The sequence below is a fragment of the Mytilus edulis genome, chromosome 13 (genome assembly GCF_963676685.1).
Source record: "Mytilus edulis chromosome 13, xbMytEdul2.2, whole genome shotgun sequence".
Taxonomy (NCBI): domain Eukaryota; kingdom Metazoa; phylum Mollusca; class Bivalvia; order Mytilida; family Mytilidae; genus Mytilus; species Mytilus edulis.
The window spans coordinates 9,288,228-9,312,056 of record NC_092356.1 but is presented as its reverse complement, the minus strand read 5'-3'; the positions used below and the strand labels follow the sequence as shown (position 1 = coordinate 9,312,056).

The following is a 23,829-nucleotide window of genomic DNA, read 5'->3' as shown; positions in this document are numbered from 1 at the left end:
TTTTATATACAGATACTGTTAACATTTATCGGTCTCATCCGAGTGCTCCTAAACAGGAGGGAATTACGAAAGAAGAAGAAGATTCCCAGTAAAAATGCCAATCAGTTCACCTTCAACGAATAAAGTGTAAATTCGGTAGAGGCAATCTAGAAAAATCATTATAGAAGTATAATGTATTTTTTATAAGGAGTTACGACTTATCCAAAGGCCGAAACTATCGTCAGCCTGAATCTATAAAATGGAAACTCAAATTAGAAATACTGATGGATTCAGTCGAGGAATATACCAGGCAATGGATTAAAAGCTAACAAAAATTCTGAACTCCGAGGAAAATACAAAAATGGAAAGTCCAAAATTACAAGCTAAAACACATCAACGAAATGGGTAACAACTGTCATATTCCTGACTTGGTTCAGGCATTTTTGTATGTAGAAAATTGTGGATTAAGCCTAATTTTAAAACTAGCTAAACCTGTCAATTGTATAAAATTTCATTACATTGACAGCAATGTGCTATCAAAACGTCAAATAAACTCATCATAGAAACCAGGATTCAAATTTTATATATACGCCAAACGCGCGTCTCATCTACAAAAGATTCATCAGTGACGCTCGAATAAAAACATGTTTAAAAGGCCAAATAAAGTACAAAGTTGAAGAGCATTGAGGATCAAAAATTCCTAAAGGTTTTCCAAATACAGCTAAGGTACAGCAGTCAACATTTTGTTAATCACTTAAAAAACCAACGAATATATTAACAAAGTAAGAAAATCAGGCATATAGACAAAGCACTGTATAGGAAAAACGAAAGACAAGAATACACAAATTGACCATACCATAATGACTCGATATACATGTATCGAGCCACGTGAAATACTCTAAATGTAATTATTTACAAAAGACATAACCCTTGTTCATCAACATTCTACTCAAATATTGGTGACGTTTTACAAAGTTTCAATGGTAGCTGCAAAATCTTGAAAACGAATACGTTTTGGAAATGTATATCCCATATCCCAGATCAATAAAATTGAGAATGGAAATTGGGAATATTTCAACGAGACAAAAACTCGGCCAAAGAGCAGATAAAAGCCGATGGCCACCAATAGGTCTTCAACTTAGCGAGAAAATACTGCACCATGAGGTGGGCCTCAGCTGGCTCCTAAATAAAAATATGTATTAGTTCAGTGAAAATGGACGTCAAACTAAACACCAGAACATATAAATGAAGTAAAAAAAAGACTAACAGAGGCCAAAGGCTCCTTACTTGGGACAGGCGCGCAAAAGTGCGTCGGAGTTAAACATAATTTGAGAGATCTCGACTCTCTCCCTAATCCTCTAGCCAATGTAGAATAAAGAATCACACAGCAAACGCAGTTAGTTAACGCGAACAAGAAGACGCCTTTTTAAAGGAAGAAAGAGTGTAAGGTTGAAGATAAAATTCAGAATTAGGCTGAATTGGTCTGTTAATACCAATATAAGATCGATCTTCAGAGACCTAAATGTTTCCATACACCACCCTACCCCAATGACAACTATGTTGCTGTCCCCATAGATAAAGCACCAAACAACATCTTTGTTCTGTGTAAATTACATTTCATAAATTACTTGATAATTGAATTTGGTATTAATAATTCAATTCAAAACCACACTAACTAAACCATATGTCTGTTCTATGTTCCATTATGATTTCAATCAAAGATGAAGAATTTCCATCACTGTATTGGATGCAAAAACTACATTAGTGTCCGTACAAACAACAGTATAATTCTATGTCTTTAATGTGCTCCACCAAAACTGTACAAAATTATTAACATCAATTTTATCAGCAATCCAAGCCGGGCTGCAAAATATGTAAATGACATATTCTTAAAGTAGCGTTATGCAGATTACATTAAAAAAAATGAAAGAACTGTTAGTGTGCATACGATATAAATACTCTTTCATTTCGGCTAAAGTACAAACACATTTGACTTTTCTACACTTTACACAATTATTCCCCATTCCAAACTAAGTGTAAAATTGAAAGAGTTCCTACTTTGTGTCATAAAAAAGAATGACCAACGTAGATACAAGTATCTTGCCTTCAGGAGAAATAAATCCTACTTGGTAAAAATCATTCTGATTCAAAAGAAAATTTCGCTGAAAGTGACATTATGAAGATGTTTCTTTTCTTTAGTAAAAACCTATTTATTACGTTTAAAGAGAGGGTGTTTTTTTCAGCAAGCAATTTGCATTCTAATGGAAACCGACTGTGCCCTTCTATTAACCGATTTAGTCTTTTGTTCATATGAGGCTCACTTCATAAAGGAACTGATTGTAAAAAAAAGAGAAATTTGCAGTATCCTTTAACTTTAGTATCAGCTATATAGATGATGTTCTCTCACTAATAATTCAAAACTTTGTTGATCGCATCTATCTCATCGAATCTGAGGATAAAAAGTAAAATCACAAAAATACTGAACTTAGAGGAAAATCAATTCGGAAAGTCCATAATCACATGGCAAAATCAAATAACAAAACGCATAAAAAACGAATGGACAAAAACTGTCATATTCCTGACTTGGTACAGACATTTTCAAATTTAGAAAACGGTGGATTAAACCTGGTTTTATAGCGCTAACCCTCTCACTTTGATGACAGTCTCATCATAAAAGGATACAACAGATTCAGTTAAGTCTGCTTCATATCTTGACTGACATCTAGCAATTGACAATGATGCTTGGCTGTAATAAAAACTAAAAAAAAACCAACGATTTCATCTTCCCAATTGTGAACGTTCCATTTCTATATAGCAGCGCTGCATACGGGGTATACATCTCTCAATTGATACGATTTTCCAATGCTTGTGTTTCCTATAATTATTTCCTTGATAGAGGCTTACTGCTCATTAGGAAGCTTGTAAATCAAGAGTTCTAAGTGGTGAAGTTGAATTATCCCTTCGTTTTTATTTTGCACGCTATCACGTGTGGGTTGACCGTCATTGAATATCTGTTTCAAAGATGATAGCGGATATGCACTTAATGTCGTAACTACAATCCGTCTGCTTTTGACGAATATGACTTACCGGATAAGACTTATCACCGGGATTGTACAAACGGGTGCCACATGATGAGTAGGATCTTTTTTGTCTTCCGGAGCTGCTGTAATCACTCCCAGTGTTTTTTTTGGGTTCGTGTTAAATTTCTATGTATTTTTTGTGTACTATTGTTTGTCTGTTGTTTATTTCTTTTTAAGCCATCACGTTTGTTTGTTTTTTTTATTGATTAATGACACAGGTCATCTTACTGACATGTTGTATCTCTTTTTTTAAGATACAGCTTGGTACAAGGGTGGTTCGAGGACCTCATTGGAATCACAAGTCCGAAGATAATGGTGAAGGATTCTTGGGGACAATTGTTGCTCTGTGTCATTCGGACAGGACCATCCAAGTGATTTGGGATACGGGTAGAGGTGGAAAATATAGAGCGGATCCGAATCAGTATGATCTTAGATTATTCGATAATGCTCCTACAGGTCAGTCTCATTTTCTTAAATAATTTAGATCTTAATACGATAAATTGGATATTCGTTAAAGCGTTATCAAGCAAATGGCAAACGAAAACAAGACATTTGAAAAAAAATAACTGAACAATATAAAGATCAACTAGCTTAACAAGTCTACACATTTACACAGCAAATGTCCAAAAAGTGCAAGGCTCCATAATTTTAAACAAAGAGGGGCGAAAGATACCAGAGGACCATTCAAACTCATTAATCGAACATACACTGACACAGCCATGGCTAAAAATGAACAAAAAAATTAAAAACACAGACGGACAAACAATACGTAAACAAAACACAACATAGAAACATAAATCTTGTATGATTTTTAATTTTTGTTTCTTGGGTATAACTTGGAGTTTAGTATTACGTCCATTATCACTGTACTAGTATACATATTTTAAGGGGCCAGCTGAAGGACGCCTACGGGTGCGGGAGTTTCTCGTTACATTGACGACGCATTGGAGGCCTTCGGCTGTTTTCTGCTCAATGGTCGAGTTGTTGTCGCTTTGACATATTCCCCGTTTCCGTTCTCAATTTCATAAAGACTTAGCAACCTGAACTCCAATACAGTGAAACCTCTCTAAACCGGTCACTTTAAAAACCGATTTTCCTTTATACCGGCCAAGTCAAGAATTTCTGGCCTGCGCGTACGTAATTAAACGATTAGGTATCCTTATAAAACTGGCCATTCCTGTCAAACGTATAGCGGCCGTTATTGGTGTATTTTGTTATCGGAATAAATAAAATATTTACAAAAGAGTTATTTTAAAAATGGTCATAATCGTGATATATGGACTGCCCACAGGACAGTGGTATTGACTAAGACAGTGATAATGACTGAGGCGTATATAAATACCTGAATCAATTCAGGTGAACATTTTGTATCAACAGCAAATCTTGTTGTATTGAATGCACTTGTGTTTATGAAGGAAGCCTAAATTCTGGTGTTGTACTTAGTGTATTATTTCAGACAAGGTTTACTTATTTAATAAGTTTTTGTCTTGTGATTTGCAGATCAATTGCACCAGAATACAACTTGTTTTTCATGCAGAGAATGTCCTATTTATGGAATGAAATGGACATGCACTAAGTGCAATATCAATCTATGTACTCAATGTTATATGGACGATTACCATGATGTTGAACATATTTTTGAAAGAACCATCACTTCAGAATCAAGACGGTATGTAGGGCATGTATAGATACAGGAAGGCTTCAATATTTCAATACTTGCGTGTTTATGCTAGTAGAGGAGTTAAAGAAAATATAGATTTTTGTTCATAAAAAAAAGTCCACGCACACCTGCATTTTTGCGGTTAAAAAGATAAATCAAACAAACAAAGGACCACAGTTCATGTGCAATAATGTATCCTGATTATCAATTCAAATCGAGCGTTAATCCATTTTTAATCAAATTATTTCAAAAGGTTATACGATGGTTTATTATACTTTTTAAAAGAAAATATCAAGTATCGTTATTTCTAAAAACACTGCTTCGCGTTTATCAATAATTTACTAAGAAGTTGTATAGTAGGATAATATAAAAAAAGAAGATGTGATAAAAGATTGCCATTTAGACACTTCTCCACAAGAGACCAACTGACACAGACATTAACAACTATAGGTCACCGTACGGCCTTCAACAATGAGCAAAGCTAATAAAGCATGTCATCTATAAAAGGCCCTGAATTGACAACGGTAAAACAATTCAAACGAGAAAACTAATGACCTAATTCATGTACAAAAAATGAAACATTATCAAACCAAAACCACTGAATTTCAGGTTTTTTACTAGAAACAAAACTGAGAGTATACGCAGTTACTGACAGCTAGTTCAAAGCAAATAACACCAAATTAAGGAGCTCGGTTGTCTTGTCTTGGAATTTAGGTTAGATTTTCGGAATCCTCTGGTTTGAACCGTTTACATGCATAAACAAATTTTGCCCGGTGACCCCTATTTTTCTTTTATAATTCTTTTACATTTATAATGATAATCTGTCTGTTAAAGTCTTATAAAATTTTGATTATTTTTCAATAGTTTTTGATGACTTAAACTTGTCAATGATAAAGCAATGAAAGTTCAAGTGAGAATATTTTCCGGCCAACTTTTCAATGGGTAATACCTCGGAAACAAGCACGGTGGCCTATATTTTTGTTTGCTCTTTTGATTCCTTTATATCAATGTGTATATGTGTTTCATGAACAATTTTAACTTGTACAAATAACTGTACAAATTATCATTTGTACATCATTACCGCTTATTCATAACATCTATATCAATTGTATTCTGTTTGCTTTTAATCTACTAAAAACATAATCAATATTAATACCAATAAAACAATATTCAGTGCTATAATTACAGTGTTATATTAGAAACCTTTCAGAATACGTTTATTTAAATGATCGATAAGTATACCAGGATCGTTTCTAAATTTCCGGGCACGTTAAACATCATTTCTGTAAATATGAGGATGTGCTATCCCGTTTGAAATAAAATTAGATTTCTACAGCTACTATACCAACGAAATTCAAAACCACATCATTATATGTAAAATCAAAATATCTAAATCTAGGAAAGGACAGTTATTACCGTTTAAATTTGATTTATTTAAAGCAAGTTCCTTTGGGTTAATTTCGGCAGTATATTAAAAAAGTTCTTAATAATTCAACGAAAACATATCATCAACATAACAGTAAGAACGTTTAAGTATTAACTTTATCCTAAATCATTAAGTATTTTAAAAACAGTTGTTCCTAAAGTAAATTTTTGGTTGGCAAATACTTTTTTATTTTGTTATTTTAAATAAATCAAAAAGACTCAACATGAGGGACTTTCAAATTAACATGTAGAAACGAAACAACGAAGAACAAAAATAAATAAAATACAAACAACATTACACATAACACAAAATAGAAAACTTAACACTGAACAACCAGAACCCCTGTAGAAACTGGAGGATGATATCAGTGCTACGTAAGGTCAGATCTTTATCCAAATGTGACCCCCGTCGTGTTTCTCAGGTAAGAACAGACGCCTAATTTGATAGACAAGATAAGAGAAAAACAACACTTAAAATTGTGATAATGGCAATTTGAACATACCAGTCGTCAGTTGTAATACAGGATTTCCATAGTTAAACATCTTGTGAAAGCGTCTGTACAATTTTAAAAGCGGCAATTTTAACTTCACCAATAACAACTCTTGGACTCATAGCTTCCTTGTAAGCAGCAACCCTCTTATAAGGAAATCATGCTTGGACAGGCAAACTATGTAATGCCGTAACAACCGGGATATATATTTTTCATAAACAGACTCTGCTGGAATGTTGCTTTATATGGATGAAAAGCTAAAATCATGTCTGCTGTCTTTAATCGATCCTCACCATTTTGGATCACGTTATCAATTATATTTACTACAACATCTATTGGATTGAATTCTCAGACGTTCAATCCGTATTTTCATTACTGTTTACTTTCTCTTTATCGCTTGTCTATTACAAATGGATGCCGCAAGAAGAGATTCAACCCCCCAGAGGGAGATATTTCTGAAGAACTATAAGAAAATCCTTCTAATACCACACATTTAGATGATAATCCCGCGACCAGGCGAGTACGTGAACTCACCGAAAATGGACACGAAGCATTCACAGAGAAACGTGAGAAGTTCTGTGAGGACCTAGAGGCCCTTAGGTCAGGTTTAGAATTCCAATTATTGGAAATGACCACTCAAACAACTGCTTATGGCAGAGGATAAAATCTAACTAGCCTGTACTCATTATCGCAAGCGCCTAGATGAGTACCTAAACGTTTTGAAGAAGACCAGAACGCCTGAAAGTCCTTAAGGACATAGACACATGTAAGTAATCAGTCATCAGAAATTCGACTGTCTAAAGTGGACCTGGCTATGGAAACCCTACGCCAGCATCGCCTCGCCCTAACAAAGGATAAGTCCACAAAAACAAAAACATCTAAGAACACCTCTCATAGCGGAAGCTCTAACATTTCCGATATGTCAAGCCTGGCACGGAGAAGGCGTGCCAAAGCAGAGGCTGCTAAGTCAAAAATAGCCTTTGTTGAAAAACATGCCTCGATCATTGCACAGGAGGAATTATTAGAGGAACAGGCTCTGTTCAGACAAAATGAAATCAAAGCCGAAATGGAGCAACAAGCCATTCAAGCAGAACAAGAAGCCTTACATAAAAAAAGATTCAAATGGAGCAAGAGGCCGCGTACCTTAAAACTTAAATGGAACAGGAGGCAGCACAAAGGAAAGTTCAATTGGAACAAGATGCTGCTCAAAGAAAAGTTCAATTGGAATAAGAGGCTGCACAAAGGAAAGCTCAACTTGAACAAGAAGCCGTGCGTGTGAGCCGGGAAAAGGCTGAACTTAAGGTCAAATTAAACCTTCTCGAAGCACAGAGAGAAGCTGCAGCCACAGAAGCCGAGGCTCGTATCCTGGAATACGACGTTAGCCAAACATTTAGCGATCTCCCTGATGAAACTGAAGACCCTCTCCAGCGTGTGCAAGATTTCATCAATAAGCATCAAATGTTGTGAGATAAAACAAATTCCTGTTAAGGTTGAGCTGAGTCATGAAGCACCAGCGTTCGTGCCATCTGTGGCACTTAACCTGCCGTCACAGACATCTGCTGTCTTGCCTTCTGATACTAACTCACCGGAAGTTACCTTAAACCTAGATCTGGGACTAGTAACCAGCATACAAAAACTTGGCCTTTCAGATGAGATCCCTGCTGAACACCAAAAACAGGGTGTTAAAGAAGAGATCCCTGTTGCACACCAGCAACAAATCAACCCTACATCGGAGATAACCATATTTCTCTTACGTAAGGACATGCTTTTCTCCCGATTAAAAAGCTTTAACGATCGGGCAAAAGCCTTCCATACTTGGAAAGCAAGCTTTAAGAACGTCACTAATGAGTTACAAGTCTCTGACGCAGAATAGATCGATTTACTGATCAAGTGGCTCGGTTCAGAGTCTGCTAAACATGTCGGCAGCATAAGAGCGTCAAATGCCAATAATCCTACAATAGGTATACACAGATAATGGAAGAGGCATGACGAGCGGTATGGTGCTCCAGAAATGTTGGAAGCCTCTCTCACGAGAAAATTTCCCAACCTTGACGAATAAGGACAACGCACGTCTATATGAACTGTCTGACATTCTATCAGAAATAGAATATCACAAGGAAAATCCCAATCTGGGATGTTTGCTGGCATATCTGGACTCCTCGTAAATTACTGTACGGACTCCATGAAAAAGTGGGTAACGAGGGCTACAAGATACAAGTCTAAGTTATTTAATATGACTCTTGGTGAAATTTGTAACAAGCAAGATTAGATGAATAAAAATTATTATGTTGTTAAAAAAAAAAAGTCTAAATATGAAGTTGCCTTTCCACCTTTCACAGAATTAGCCCTTCATCAAGGAAATAAGCAAAACAAAGAACGATCCTGGGTTCATCTTTTGGTCAAAAGCCACACCTAATACAAAAGGTGCTGCGCCAAGGTTCACATCTCACCCTAAAGTTAGTGCTCATAAAACAGCGGTTGAGCAGCAATCTGGAGACGCCAGCAAACAAGGTCTTTGAATTCTGCTCAATACAAAGCACTCCTTAAATCAATGTCGAATGTTCCGAGCCAATTCAATATAGGAATGCAAAGGTTGAAAGGAAACAATGTCTGTTACAAGTGTTTCATTCTACCACACACAGGAACCGGGAATGCAATGCACGCATAAGTTGTAAAGAATATGGGAGTAAACAACACAATAGCGCACTTCACATCAATATACCACAGCAACCTGCAAGGTCTCAGCCTAGATCGCCCAGGGAAGCATACGACAGGGAGCCAACGGAATCGGCTGAAACTAAATCAACCTCAGTTAACTCTACCTATACTGAGATCTGCAAAGATACATATAGCGGGAAATCCCGTGCTAAAATACTAACAGTGAATGTTAATCACAAAGATAACCAGGACAAAGTAATTCGCATGTATACCATCATTGATGACCAAAGCAACTTGTCATTAGCATCGCCCGAATTCTTTAATCAATAATCGTCAATAGCTGGGATGTTAACCCTGACAACTTTTTATTTTAATTATCATCCGAAAACAAACTCGGACAGAAATTTTTTCGACGATAAACAGTCTCAACGATCCTCTTGGATTTTTAGCTTCTGTTTTCATACAATGGCATCTACTTTTAAGGACAATAGTATCAGAAACCATCGATTTGGACCAACCTCTCTCTGATGAGACAGCAGCTTGGTGGAAATTTTGGAGAAATACTCTAATTGCTATCGAAACATTACGCATTCCGAGTAATTACATACTGTATCTCAGCAAAACCGCCACAAAGGAGTTACATGTCTTCTCTGATACATCAGAAAAAAAACCATAGCAGCTGTTGCATACCTACGCACAATGGACAGAAGTGCTGAACCAAACATAGGTTTCATTCTTGGGAAAGCTAAAGCTGCACCAACAAGTAGTCATACTATTCTACGACTTGAACTATCTGCTGCTGTATTAGCAGTTGAGATGACACAAACCATCATGGATAATTTAGATCTACATATAGACACCGTAAAGTTCTACACAGTCTTAGATGCATGATTTTTTTATTACTGTAAAAGCACAAATTTTCGTGGGGGATTTAATTTCGTTTATTTCGTGGATAAGAATTATCCACGAAATTAAAACCCCAACGAAAATTTAACTGTAGATTAACATTATTTTATGATCTGACTAAATCTTATTGACATTATATAATTGATGAACATAAATGCAGACAATGAAATAAATAGGTCAATTGATAAGACATCGATATTCAAAGGTTTTCTTTAAGTCAGATGATAATCCTAATCCTTTGTTTGTACAGTAATTGATAATCACCAAGAACTGTCAATCAATGTCATTTAACAGTCTAATGCGTCTGTAATGCCCTCAAGTTGTAATACATTTATTACACAATCATTGTCCTTGGATCAAACATCAAAGGTGTGTAACAGCCAATTAGCGTGTGCAGGTTACAACACTTGATTAGTGCTCACTGTTACTATGAAATGCAATTATTGATTTTTCCCAACGGCAAAAGTTCACATCAGTTTTATTGAGTATTGTCAATTATAAAGTGACATTTGTATAATTTTTTTCTAAACTTAAAAACCACGAAAATTAATCCCCACGAACTTACTTTTGGATACAAAACCACGAAATTTTAACCCCACGAAAATTAATGTTTATACAGTAGTTGTTAGTGGCTTTGAACTAGCTGTCAGATAACTGCGAGTACTCTCAGATATGTTTCTACTGTCTTTTTGTTGTCGGGATGTATAAGTTCCCGGCCACGTCAACTTGTAGTTTGTCCATCGAACGAGTTAAGTCTTTTTCAACTGATTTTTATAGTTCGTTCTTTTGTTGTACTGTTATACCACTGTCCCAGGTTAGAGGGAGGGTTGGAATCCCGCTAACATGTTTAACATTATTTATGTATGTTCCTGTCCCTTGTCAGGATCCTGTAATTCAGTGGTTGTCGTTTGTTTATGTGTTACATATTTGTTTTTCGTTCATTTTTTGTAAATATAAGGCCGTTAGTTTTCTCGTTTGAATTGTTTTACACTGTCATATAGAGGCCTTTTATAGCTGACTATGCGGTATGGGCTTTGTTCATTGTAGAAGGCCGTATGATGACCTATAGTTGTTAATGTATGTGTCATTTTGGTGTCTGGTGGACAGCTGTCTCATTGGCAATCATACCACATCTTCTTTTTTTATATTTAGGTTACATCAGTAGCTAGACAAGAAGGTTCTTTAACTATGTCGCCAATAAAGTAGAGAAAATATGGAAATTTAGCTCTTTAAGTCAATGGAATTATGTACCATCTAACCGTAATCCCGCAGATTCGGGTACAAGGTCCGTACCAGCCCACGAAATTCATAGCAGTGAATGGTTATTGGGACTAAAACAACTTCTTTCCTCAGAACAGAAGAATTCTGAGGACATATATCAGCTAATAGATCCAGAGGTAGATAGAGAAATCTGTGCAACTGTTAATGCTGTAAAAACATTTGCAATACCTGAGCATAAAGGTACCGGAATTGATAGATTCAGCCGATTTTCCAATTGGACATCACTTTTGCGAGCGATAGCCTTTTTTGGAACGTATCTCCCGTTTACATGGGTAAAAAAATGCAGCATCAGTGACTTCTCTTGATAGTTTTTCGAATGCCGAAAATTTCATCTTAATATCTGCACAACATGAAGTTTATTGAATTGAAATAGATTGTATAAAACGTCAGGAACACATTAATAAGTAGACAAACGAGGACTTTTACGAGTAAGAGGTCGTATTACCAAATCTGACTTTAACCTCCGTGAAAAGAAACCATTGATCGTCCCTGGACGCCATCATATAGTGACGTTATTAGTTCGACACTACAACGACAAGATAAAACATCAAGGTCGCCATTTCACAGCTAGAGCGATTCGATCCGCAGGATTTTGGGTCGTTGGAGCAAAACGCTTGATCTTTTCTATTATTCACAAATGTGTAACATGCCGCAAACTCAGAGGAAAAACCGAGTATCAAATCATGTCTGATTTGCCAGAGGACCGTCTTGAACCGTCACCTCCGATTACAAACGTTGGAATAGACACCTTTGGACCCTGGACAATTGTTTTACGTAAAACACGTGGTAAATACGCCAACTCTAAACTTTGGGAATTTTATTCATATGCTTAGTGACAAGAGATATTCACACCGAATTGATTGAGGAAACTAGTTCTTCAGCTTTCGTGAACGCCGTCAGGACATTCGCCGCTATAAGAGGCAAAGTTAAGATTTCCTGATCTGACCGTGGAACGAACTTTAATGGCACAATCGACGATTTAAAAGATGGACCCTTCAAGAACTTTATGTACAATCCTGGTACAACTTGGATCTTCAATCCGCCGCATTCGTCCAACATGGGTGGAGCCAACTGGGAGAAAATGATTGGTATCACCAGGAGAATCCTTAATTCTATGCTTCTAAATGCAGCCGGAAGAAGCCTAACGCATGATGTGCTCAACACGATTATGGCAGTAGTTTCAGCTATAGTAAACTCTAGACCTCTGGTACCGGTATCAACAGATCCAGAGAATCCGTTAATATCAACACCGGCTATGTTATTGACACAAAAAAAAACAGACTACATTTTCACTTCAGATCATCTTGGAGAATTCGACAAACGAGATGTATGTCTTGCCGAATGGAGACGAAAATGAACTGAAGATCGCCGTGATGTCATCGAAGGAGACGTCATTCGTCTAAAGGACAAAAATCTTTGCCGTAACCAATGACCCGTTGGAATTATAGTAAACTCATTCAAAAGTTCCGACGAACATGTCCGTAAAGCAGAAGTACAAGTAAGCGTTAATAGAAAGGCCACGACCTACACACGACCTATCGTGGACATGATTCTTCTCGTAGAGAACAATCCTGTGCAATTATTTGTATAAACATTGGATTTATATAGGACATTCACATGTGTTATAATTTATGGAATAGTGATATCAGATAGATTTCAGATTGGGAGTATTCTGCATCATGTTATCAATTATATTTACTACAACATACATTGGATTGAATTTTCAGACATTTAGGTTGTACGTTGTTCATTTCAGTGTAAGTAATCCAGCAACTGTTTAAATAAAAAGTTTTCATTGCTTTGGAGAGAACTAAACTATCTTTGATAAGAAATGGTCGTATGCAAATCGTTACACTAATTATTGTCTTTGAAATGAAAACTGTTTATTCTGTATGTTCTTTTGAAAAAAAAGGCAATAGTAGTATATAAACTCATCATAGATACCAAGATTGAAATTTTATATTTACGCCAGACGCGCGTTTCGTCTACAAAAGATTCATCAGTGACGCTCGAATCAAAAAGTGTTATAAAGGCCAAATAAAGTACGAAGAATTGAGGACCAAACATTCCTAAACTTTTTTCCAAATACAGCTAGGGTAATCTATTGCTGAGGTAGATACCGCTGTTCAATAGTCATATTTCAATTTAACTTAAACAAATCCATCTCACAAACCAAAACCGAGTGAAAAATAGCACGTAAAAGAGAAAAACAAGGTTAAAGACACAACAGAAACATAGAACTACTTCAAAAAACAAAAGCCTACATTTCATCAAATTATTTAAACTATATTGACAATTCATCAAAGAGTGTGTTTATCTATTAATTTAAAATAAAATGTAATGTTACTTCATGGAAACAATTCCATTTCTTTACTTAATCATTTACAATTTGTAGTTTGACCCAGTTAAATTTAAATTTCTAACCAAGGAAAAACACTATTAAAAGTATCAAAATTGGGTACATATTGATTTCTGTATACTTGAAAATCGATTTTTTTCTCTGGAGTTCCCTATAGCTAGCGAAATTAAATATACATATCATTTTTTAAAAAGAGGGACGAAAGATACCAGAGGGACATTCAAACTAACCCGAATGAAACAAAACTTATGTTTTATCACAAAGAAATTATGCCATGTTTTAACTCCTTAACTTAAAATGTTTAAATACTGTATCAAGACCTTAATGACAAGTACAAGTATTACCAATTAATATATAGTGCTTACTGTTAATGTTTAAATAATTGCTGAATTTATTCTTCAAAACCATGCTATAGTTTATTTTGACTAGTCTTGAATTGTTATAAACAGCAAACGTTCCACCAACTTGAATCAAATAAATTAAAAGTAGATTTAAAAAAAAAAGTTAAAAATCATTTAAACATATAGAATATTGTATAGATTGTAGAACTTATGTTGAGTACTAGTATCCGGAAATGTACTCATTTTGTCATTTTTAATACAGGGGAAAAAAGCAGTTCTCGCAACTTATTTAGCAAGTCAAAGTGTCCATATCATTATTAGAACATTTGATCCAGTATAATAAATAAATAATCAAAAAGACAAGAAACTCACAGATTGTAAGAAATGAACTTTTTTGTGTTTTACATGTACATCAATCTAATGAATTTATCCTTTAGAGTTGATTTTTATAGTTTGTTATCCACTATTTCACAACTTTCCTAGGCTAGTGAAATGACTGAGCGCCATCAAACGCTTTTAACCCCGCCACATTCTTGTTGATCCTGTTTAAAGCCAGTATTGCAGTGGTTTCGTTTGTTGCTTTCTATTATTTTTTTTCTGTTTGTGTGGTCTACATAAATCAGTCTTCTCGTTTTTACATTTTTCATTTCATGTCCTTTTGTAGCTCTATATGCGTTTTTGGTTCTGCTTTTTGTTAAAAGACAGACGATGATATTTAGCTGTTAACCTCCGCTTTATAACTGTATAAGAACAATTTTTAATGTTTAATATATTGTATATTACATATGTTAGTGACTACTTCGAATATGTTTGTACATTCTAATACGAATTCAAAAGTGGAAGGCGTGGCTTAAGCCAAAATATGGACTGTACATCACACAAGAATACTAGAGTCAATGCATTTAAGTAGTTTTCTATTTATAGATTTAAAGTAAGATCAAGAAAAGAGTCAACAGAAAAGATTGCTGCAAAAGGTATTTTCGTAGGGGCAGAAGTTGTTGGCGGACCATACTTGAACAGGAACAAGGATCATAGTAAGTAAATAGTTTCTGAATATGCCAATTACAGCTTTATTCTCATAGGTCAACAATCCTAAATTTGAATAAGCCTGCACATGTTTACATTTATAGTGGTTTTCGTCTGTCTGTTTATGTGGTTCATAAGTGTTTCTCGTTTTTCTTTTTTATACAGATTAGCCGGTTAGTTTTCCCTTTTGAATGTGTTTTATTTGCAAGATTCATTTCTACGGTCACTTTTTGATCACATATATGGAATCAAAACTATGTTTTGAATTTAATGCAATACCACAAAATAGTATATAAAATTGAGGTAAAACGAAAATGTAACCGTAAATGATAACAACTATGTGCCCAATGGCAATATTGTGCTGGTTGTATTAATTTCAACTTTTAAAGTTTTTAATTGAAAGCTGTAGATAAATAATAATATCTTTCAAAAGATCTCTTTCCAATTTTTGTTTTACTAACCGACTTAACTTTCACTTATGCATTGGAATAATTCGGACATTTCTTATTCAAACAAAAAGCATAGCAGTATTATTATTATTTTATTTGTTTTAACGTAGATAATGATGTCGGATATGTGGAGCAAATCACAAACTGGAAAAATAAATATCAACGAGGTATTGTTAAAGTTTTTTGGAAAAACACCGAAATAGAAAATATTCATCGTTTGGGTGCTGAAGGGTGTGTTGATATAGTTTGCAGTAGACTAACAGAAAATGCAACATGGGGAAATTATTACCCAGATCATCTTCCAGTAATTGGTAGGATTTTACTTATTTTAGAAACATCATTCAAGATTAAAACATGCAGTCAATCTTATATTTGTGACTTTCTTTCAATTTTTGTTTTGCTGAAATTGTTTGAAGAAACTGATTGAAGTGCATCTTTCATCACGAAAAAAACTGCTGTGCATCTAAATTGTAATCGTATGTTTTCTATTAATTTTGAGTGTAAATTCACAATGCGATAAGACGTGTCACGGTACTTGTCTATCCCAAATTCATGTATTTGGTTTTGATGTTATATTTGTTTTTCTCGTGGGATTTTGTCTGATGCTTGGTCCGTTTCTGTGTGTGTTACATTGTAGTGTTGTGTCGTTGTTCTCCTCTTATATTCAATGCATATCCCTAAGTTTTAGTTTGTTACCCCGATTTTGTTTTTTGTCCATGGATTTATGAGTTTGAACAGAGGTATTCTACTGTTGCCTTTATTTAATATATCATCTTTTAACACAAGTATGGTCGTCTGATGTGTAATTTTACCACGATTGTGTTGTGCATGGTTGAGACGAGTATAATATTATTTCATACAACAAAACAAACCTCAATTATTTGGCAAACCGTTTGTACTCTTTCATTTGTCTAATATACTCTTTTTAAGGTGTTATGGATTACTCTATTACTTTTCAAATTAGTGTTTTGTTCAATAGAAGAACAACGGATATGGGCAACCATCCATGAAAAAAAATCAGAATATGCTCAGGGAAAACACACAAAAAACTCCTTTACTACTACTTTCCATCTGAGGGTCTCCGTGAGGTGTTCAACAGGAAGACAAAACTCTCAAGTCAATACAGTTGAAAGGATTCACTACACTACAAACTGCTCAGAGGCTGAATTGACCAGCTTTTGTGCTCGACCAGTAAAATCGAGCAGACATTTTACTCGACTAGTCTCGACATTGTCTCAACTAGTCTCGACATTGTCTCGACTGTACTTAAATGTACTTAAGTGTACTCGACTAGGTCTCGACTTTACTAAATTAGTCTGATTTAGTACTTGATGATCTTTGTGTAGTCTGAAATGGTCTTGACCAAGGCTCGACCTGTCTCGACCTGTCTCGACCTGTCTCGACTAGTCTCAACTCAGTCTCTACCAGTCTCGACCTGTCTCGATTAGTCTTGACCTTCAAATTTAGTTTTGACTGGTGTAAATCAGCCCATCTAACTGAATTAAATATTGATCTTACAAAATTCAAGCTTATTAGGTAGTTTGAATTATTGCTGTGAAATGAAAGAATATTATTTTACAATAGGTAAAAATGAAAATTATAATGTAAAAATTCAGATAGGCATCTTTAATTGTTTTTATAACTTTTTCAAATCCACTTGGGTTTTCATCAAACTATGCAGCTATCTTAGATACATACTAAGCTTTCTGAATTCCAGGTCATTTTGTTTTTTGTTGTATTGCTGTCAAATTTAAGAATTAAATTAATCTAGGTAAAAAAAGCTAGAATTTGCAGTTCGAACAAAATAGAGATAGTACACTTTAAGTTTTTTAATAACTTTTTCAAATCAACTTGGATTTTATTCAAACTATATAGCTACCTTGGTGATGTATTAACCTTACTGAATACCAGGTTGTTATGAAGTTTAGTGTACTGCTGTCAAATTTAAGAATTAATTTAATCTAGGTAAAAAAGGCTAGTATTTGCAGTTTTGACGAAAAAGAGATAGTACACTTTTTCATAACCTTTTCAAATCAACTTAGATTTCCATCAAACTCTACAACTATCTTTGTAATATATTGATCTTACTTAACTATAGGTTGTTATTTAGTTTGGTTTATTTCTGTTAAATTTAAGAATTTAATTAATCTACATGTAGGTTAAAAAGCTACGATATTAGAAATATATCTTTTCTCATAATTTGGGAAAAAGTATATATAAAATAGTTATAATTCCTTTAATGTTTTATTCCTTGTGATATATGAGCCAGTCCATGCGAAAAGGTACAAAAACGAAAAATTTACGAAATTCTAAAAAGTGTACATAATTATTGGTAGTAGACTTGTGATTTATAAAACACATTTACTTTTCCTCATATCATCAAGCTGTGAGCTACACGCACCTGCGAGTGTTGAGACCCCCCCTTTTAGTTTTAACAAGATTTTTAGTGAATTATTTCATATATTTCAATCATTTTCAAAGTACAGTTTAAAAGGGTTGATTAGCAATTGATTATGTTAACCCCGGTAGCAGTGTGGATAAGGCTCTGGCTTACGATGCGGATATCAATGCAATCAAACCGAGCAACGGTTCAAATCCCGTGCAACTAAGGTTGATTCATATAATATTAAATTTCAATTTCTAAAACACAAGATGTAATAGTTTTTGTATTTTCCCTCATGTTTTAATGTTGTCTTACTTTCTTTAAACCTGAAGAACTGACGGAAATTATTGACTTTTGTCTCTTTATTGTCATAAAGTTTTAAGTTTCTGGTCGGTATAGCATTAGTCCAGGGGACAAATGATTTTACACTTGCTCAAATACCAAAAATGCAGATATTTCTACGTCTTTTTCTGATTTAGTTGACAAATTCGGGATAGAATTGACAATCTTATGAATGTTTACATTAATGTAATTTTTTTTCGGATAAAATCGTTTTTCAAAAATACTATAACAAACTTTGATAACGTGTCTTGTAAAGTTTACCAAAAGGACTCATGAGCCAGTCCATGCGAAAAGGTACAAAAACGAAAAATTTACGAAATTATAAAAAGTGTGCATAATTATTGGTAGTAGACTTGTGATTTATAAAACACATTTACTTTTCCTCATACAAATGGCTTGATTTGCCAATTGATAATGTTAACCCAAGTAGCAGTGGGGATAAGGCTCTCGCTTACGATGCGGATATCAATGCAATCAAACCGGGTTACGGTTCGCATCCCGTGTAACTAAGGTTGATTTATTTAATATCAAATTTCAATTTCTAAAACACAAGATGTCTTGGTTTTTGTATTTTCCCTCATGTTTTAATGTTGTCTTACTTTCTTTAAACCTGTAGAACTGACGGAAATTATTGACTTTTGTCTCTTTAGTGTCATAAATTTTTAAGTTTATGGTCGGTATAGCATTAGTCCGGGGAACAAATGATTTTACACTTGCTCAAATACCAAACATGCAGATATTTCGGGATAGAATTGACAATCTTATGAATGTTTACACTAATGTAAAAAAATTTCGGATAAAATCGTTTTTCAAAAATACTATAACAAACTTTGATAACGTGTCTTGTAAAGTTTACCAAAAGGACTTTTTGTACCTTTTCGCATGGACTGGCTCATATATTATATAAATATATCAAAAAGGGATGAAACATTAAAGAAATTATTAAAATAGTTCTTCTGATTTGTGGTGATTTATAAGGTAATACCTTCTGCTTGGGGGCAAACTTATTAAAAAGATCACATCTACCAGAGAGTTTTAAATTCTAAATAACATTTATTCAAAGTTGCAACATCTTGTTAAATCTAAATCGCAAGGCTTTTTTAATTCACTAGATAAGTAATACACGAGTTTAAGAAAAGAAGGGCTTTCTTTTTACCTGTAAAACTAATGTGTACTGATGTAATTAAACCATGTATAGTGTTATGTCATTAAATTTGACAAAAAAATATTTTAAGATTTGATGAAAATAAATTTTTACTGTATCTTTGGAACACATTTCTTTTTTTAAAAGGTTATCAAGGATTGTTATGAAAGTTCATGATATTAAATTTTTGTTTTAACAAAAAAAGGTGTTTATTTTGATTAAGCTGACTTGAAAAAGTCATGAAATCTTAAAAAAGACAAATAATATCCTTTATATTTGAGGAAAGATATATTTCTAATATCATTGCTTTTTGACCTACATGTAGATTAATTAAATTCTTAGATTTGATCGAAATAAACCAAACTAAATAACAACCTATGGTTTAGTAAGATCAATATATTGCAAAGATAGTTGTAGAGTTTGATGAAAATCTAAGTTGATTTGAAAAGGTTATGAAAAACATTAAAGTGTACTATCTCTATTTTGTTCAAACTGCAAATTCTAGATTTTTTTACCTAGATTAATTTAATTCTTGAATTTGACAGCAATACAACAAAAAACAAAATGACCTGGAATTCATTAAGCTTGATATATATATAAGATAGTTGCAAAGTTTGATGAAAATCCAAGTTGATTTGAAAAAGTTATTTAAAAAAATAAAGTATACTATCTCTATTTTGTCCGAACTGCAAATTCTAGCTTTTTTAACCTAGATTAATTTAATTCTTGAATTTGACAGCAATACAACAAAAAACAAAATGACCTGGGATTCAGTAAGCTTAATATATTTCTAAGATAGCTGCACAGTTTGATGAAAATCCAAGTTGATTTGAAAAAGTTATTAAAAAAATTGAACTGTACTATCTCTATTTTGTCAGAATTTCAAATCCTAGCTTTTTTTTTACCAAGATTACTTTAATTCTTAAATTTTACAGCAATACTACAAAAAACGAAATGAAATGGGATTCAGTAAGCTTGATATATATCTATAGCTGCATAGTTTGATGACAACCCAAGTTGATTTGAAAAAGTTATAAAAAAAATTAAAAAAGCCTATCTGAATTTTTATATAATAATTTTAATTTTTACCTATTGTAAAATTAAATTCTTTCATTTCACAGCAATAAATCAAACTACCCAATAAGCTTGAATTTTGTAAGATCAATATTTAATTCACTTAGATGGGCTGATTTACACCAGTCAAAACTAAATTTGAAGGTCAATACTAATCGAGACAGGTCGAGACTAGTCATGACAAGTCGAGCTTTGGTCAAGACCATTTCAGACTACACAAAGATCATCAAGTACTGAATCAGACTAATTAAGTAGAGTCGAGACCTAGTCGAGTACACTTAAGTACATTTGAGTACAGTCGAGACAATGTCGAGACTAGTCGAGTAAAATGTGTGCTCGATTTTACTGGTCGAGCACAAAAACTGGTCAATTCAGACTCTGAGCAGCTTGTAGTGCTAGTACTGGTTTGAGGGCGGTGTTGACATGAATATCAATAATGTGGTCATATTTATAAATTTCCTGTTTACCAGACTTTGAAATTTTTGAAAAACTAAGGATTTTCTTATTCCAGGCATAGATTACCTTAGCCGTATTTGACACAACTTTTTGGAATTTTGGATCCTCAATGCTCTTCAACTTTGTACTTGTTTGACTTTATAAATATTTTGATATGAGTCTTATGTAGACGAAACGCGCGTCTGGCGTACTTAATAATAATCCTGGTACCTTTGATAACTATTTTGCAAATGAATTCGGAAATGCTTTTAAAGATTTAACTCCACCTAATAGTCAAAATGAAACCAACATACTGTAAAGAAGTACATATTTAAAATAATATCGGTCATACGCAAAGGTGTAAACATCGAGAGCTGTAGAATATAAATTGTGGTTAGAAAGGTATCAAAAGAAGGTGATTCTTGAAGAACGCATTTTGCATTATAATTTTAAATAATACAAAAAAAAATCTATGAATGAATTCTACATTTGATGGCATAAATTGGCTGTTTTCTGATATATGAAGCACCTTGTTTGGTGGATTTGCGCTTATGGTATATAAAGTTTTCGCTATAAATAACACATGTTTTGAGCAAAGAGACACGAATAAAGGGGCTCTAGTTTTAGAAACTACAGGTACGTTAAATGTTACCATCAATAACTATGCCATAGTTTTGCGTGCAAAGTAATTTTGCGTGTACAATTGTACATTCGGCTTTTTGGGAACATTTTGAATAGATATGTATTGAAATACTTTCATAATATTTTTTCTACTTTTTTCAACAAAGCAAACATCTATCGTGTTATGCCGACATTGCAAGTGCCTAGCAGATAGCCAATATCATATATGGTACATCTAAAACAATCATAATATGATTATAAGCTCATTTTTTGCGGTAAAATGTAAAATAAACAATATGCCGACCACCAAGGAAAATTCAAAGTTGTATCCATAAAAACTGTTTAATTAATGAAAAAAATACAAATACAAATAAAGAAATCTACGTTTAAGATTTGTCCTATATTCAGATACATGCATATGCACAATGCGCAAAGATGTAAAAAAAAACCGCTAAAGGATAAAGTTTTCGATGGACAGTTTATTGGCTGCTGTAAGCGTTTATTTGTTTAAATCATTCTCGTAGTTTAACATATATATTAATATTAACGGTTTTTATGTTACTGCTCATGTTGCGCTTTTCTACAAATCATATCATCTTTAGTGAGGCTTGAGGTAAAAATATGGAATATTAGAAAGTAAAAGCCAAATTTAAACATTAAGAGCTCATAAAATCTACCAGAACCAACAATAATTCATAAAGATATGATCAATTAGTACATACCTTGTGTTGAGCTAAAATCTAACGAGATGTGTTTTATAAATAGCAATAATCTTAAAAGTCTCGAGACAATTACACTAAAAGATTACACATAATTATCAAACTTTCCTTTATCTTCCAGATTTTGATTATATGTGTAGCAATATTCCAGTGTCTGCGTTTTCAGGTGCAGGTAAGAATAATACACAAACAGAATCATCCTTATCGTCATAATAATTTAATTTGTTCAACAGAGGTTACATTTACAGGACAAACTTTACAAATATCTTAATTTACCTAAACCATACATGAAAGGCAAATAATGTCTTTGACGGAAAATAAACTGAAACGTTATTATGCAAACCGTGCTATAATTTAGTCAAATAGACATGTTGGAAGACACTTAAGAGAATTTAGTTATAAACCGTTTTAGAAAACACTATCAGTTGCCAGGACGTAACATATACCAACAGTATTTGATAATAAACAAATGCATGAAATAGATTGGTTAACCTTGGTTATTGTTAGCCGTATTCATCTTTCTTTTATAATTAACTGTATTTCTCTTTTGAACGGCTACAAATCCCAATTACGATACAGTATAAGTTTGTCATTGTTGAAGGTGGTTCGGTGACATTTAACTGCTTACATTTTTGTTATTTTGATCGGCATACGTTAAAGAAATATATCTTGTTTTTCTTTTAAATGAATAACTGATTCATAAAAACAAACAAATGTACATGTATTTCCACTTTTAAAATGTCTAAAACAAAAATGCAATAATTCCCTCGTTTTATGCCATTTAAGATGACCAGAACGGAGAGCAGAATGAAACCAATGTAAGAAGAATTTTGCCATCAGAACTATCCTTGCATTTAAAAATAGATGCTAATGAGGGGGACATCTGGAAAGGTACTACCATTCTTGTTGATATCAAGGTTTTGAAAATAGCATTATCAATAGACTCGTTACGAAAAGGTAAATACTCGAAACTGAGGTTGGCAAAGTAGACTTTGAATATGAGGAATGTGTCAAAACAAAGAACTTTTTTACATTTTATTCTTGCTGCTCCTATTCTACATATAGCTCTAAGTTTATGTCGCCTGTAGGAGATAACGCACGGAGACCGAAATGCGATATTTTATTTTACCTAAGATGACAAAATCCTGGGGTAATCTAATTATATACGTTGCCAATTGAATGCAGTAAATCAAACTATTGAGCATCATCCTATCATCCTATGAACTGCTGCGTGTGAACCTGATATGAAACTTAAGGCTGGTCAAAAGTATGAAATAATTGTGTCGTTGAAATTTATTTAAAAAATCGGGTCAGACATCTTCAGGTCTCAATTATTACAATGCGGAATGTTTTGAAACTTTGCAGGAATAAAGGTAAACTAAATGTCTTTTTTCCAAAAATCATCTTAGTTATTTCGTTGTTACAAACCAGTCACATTTGTATATTGTGAAAATAA

The 23,829-nt window shown here is 33.7% G+C and overlaps 1 protein-coding gene across 1 annotated transcript; it reads left to right on the top strand.

Moving 5' to 3' along the window:
• The first annotated feature begins 1,035 nt into the window (after window positions 1-1,035).
• Window positions 1,036-23,362, top strand: LOC139502011 (E3 ubiquitin-protein ligase MIB1-like). The gene is made up of 7 exons (XM_071291331.1): window positions 1,036-1,143; window positions 3,314-3,515; window positions 4,560-4,728; window positions 15,105-15,214; window positions 15,766-15,966; window positions 22,495-22,545; window positions 23,160-23,362. The coding sequence occupies exons 1-7, from the start codon at window positions 1,036-1,038 to the stop codon at window positions 23,360-23,362; spliced, it is 1,044 nt and encodes a 347-aa protein (XP_071147432.1).
• Window positions 23,363-23,829: the final 467 nt, after the last annotated feature.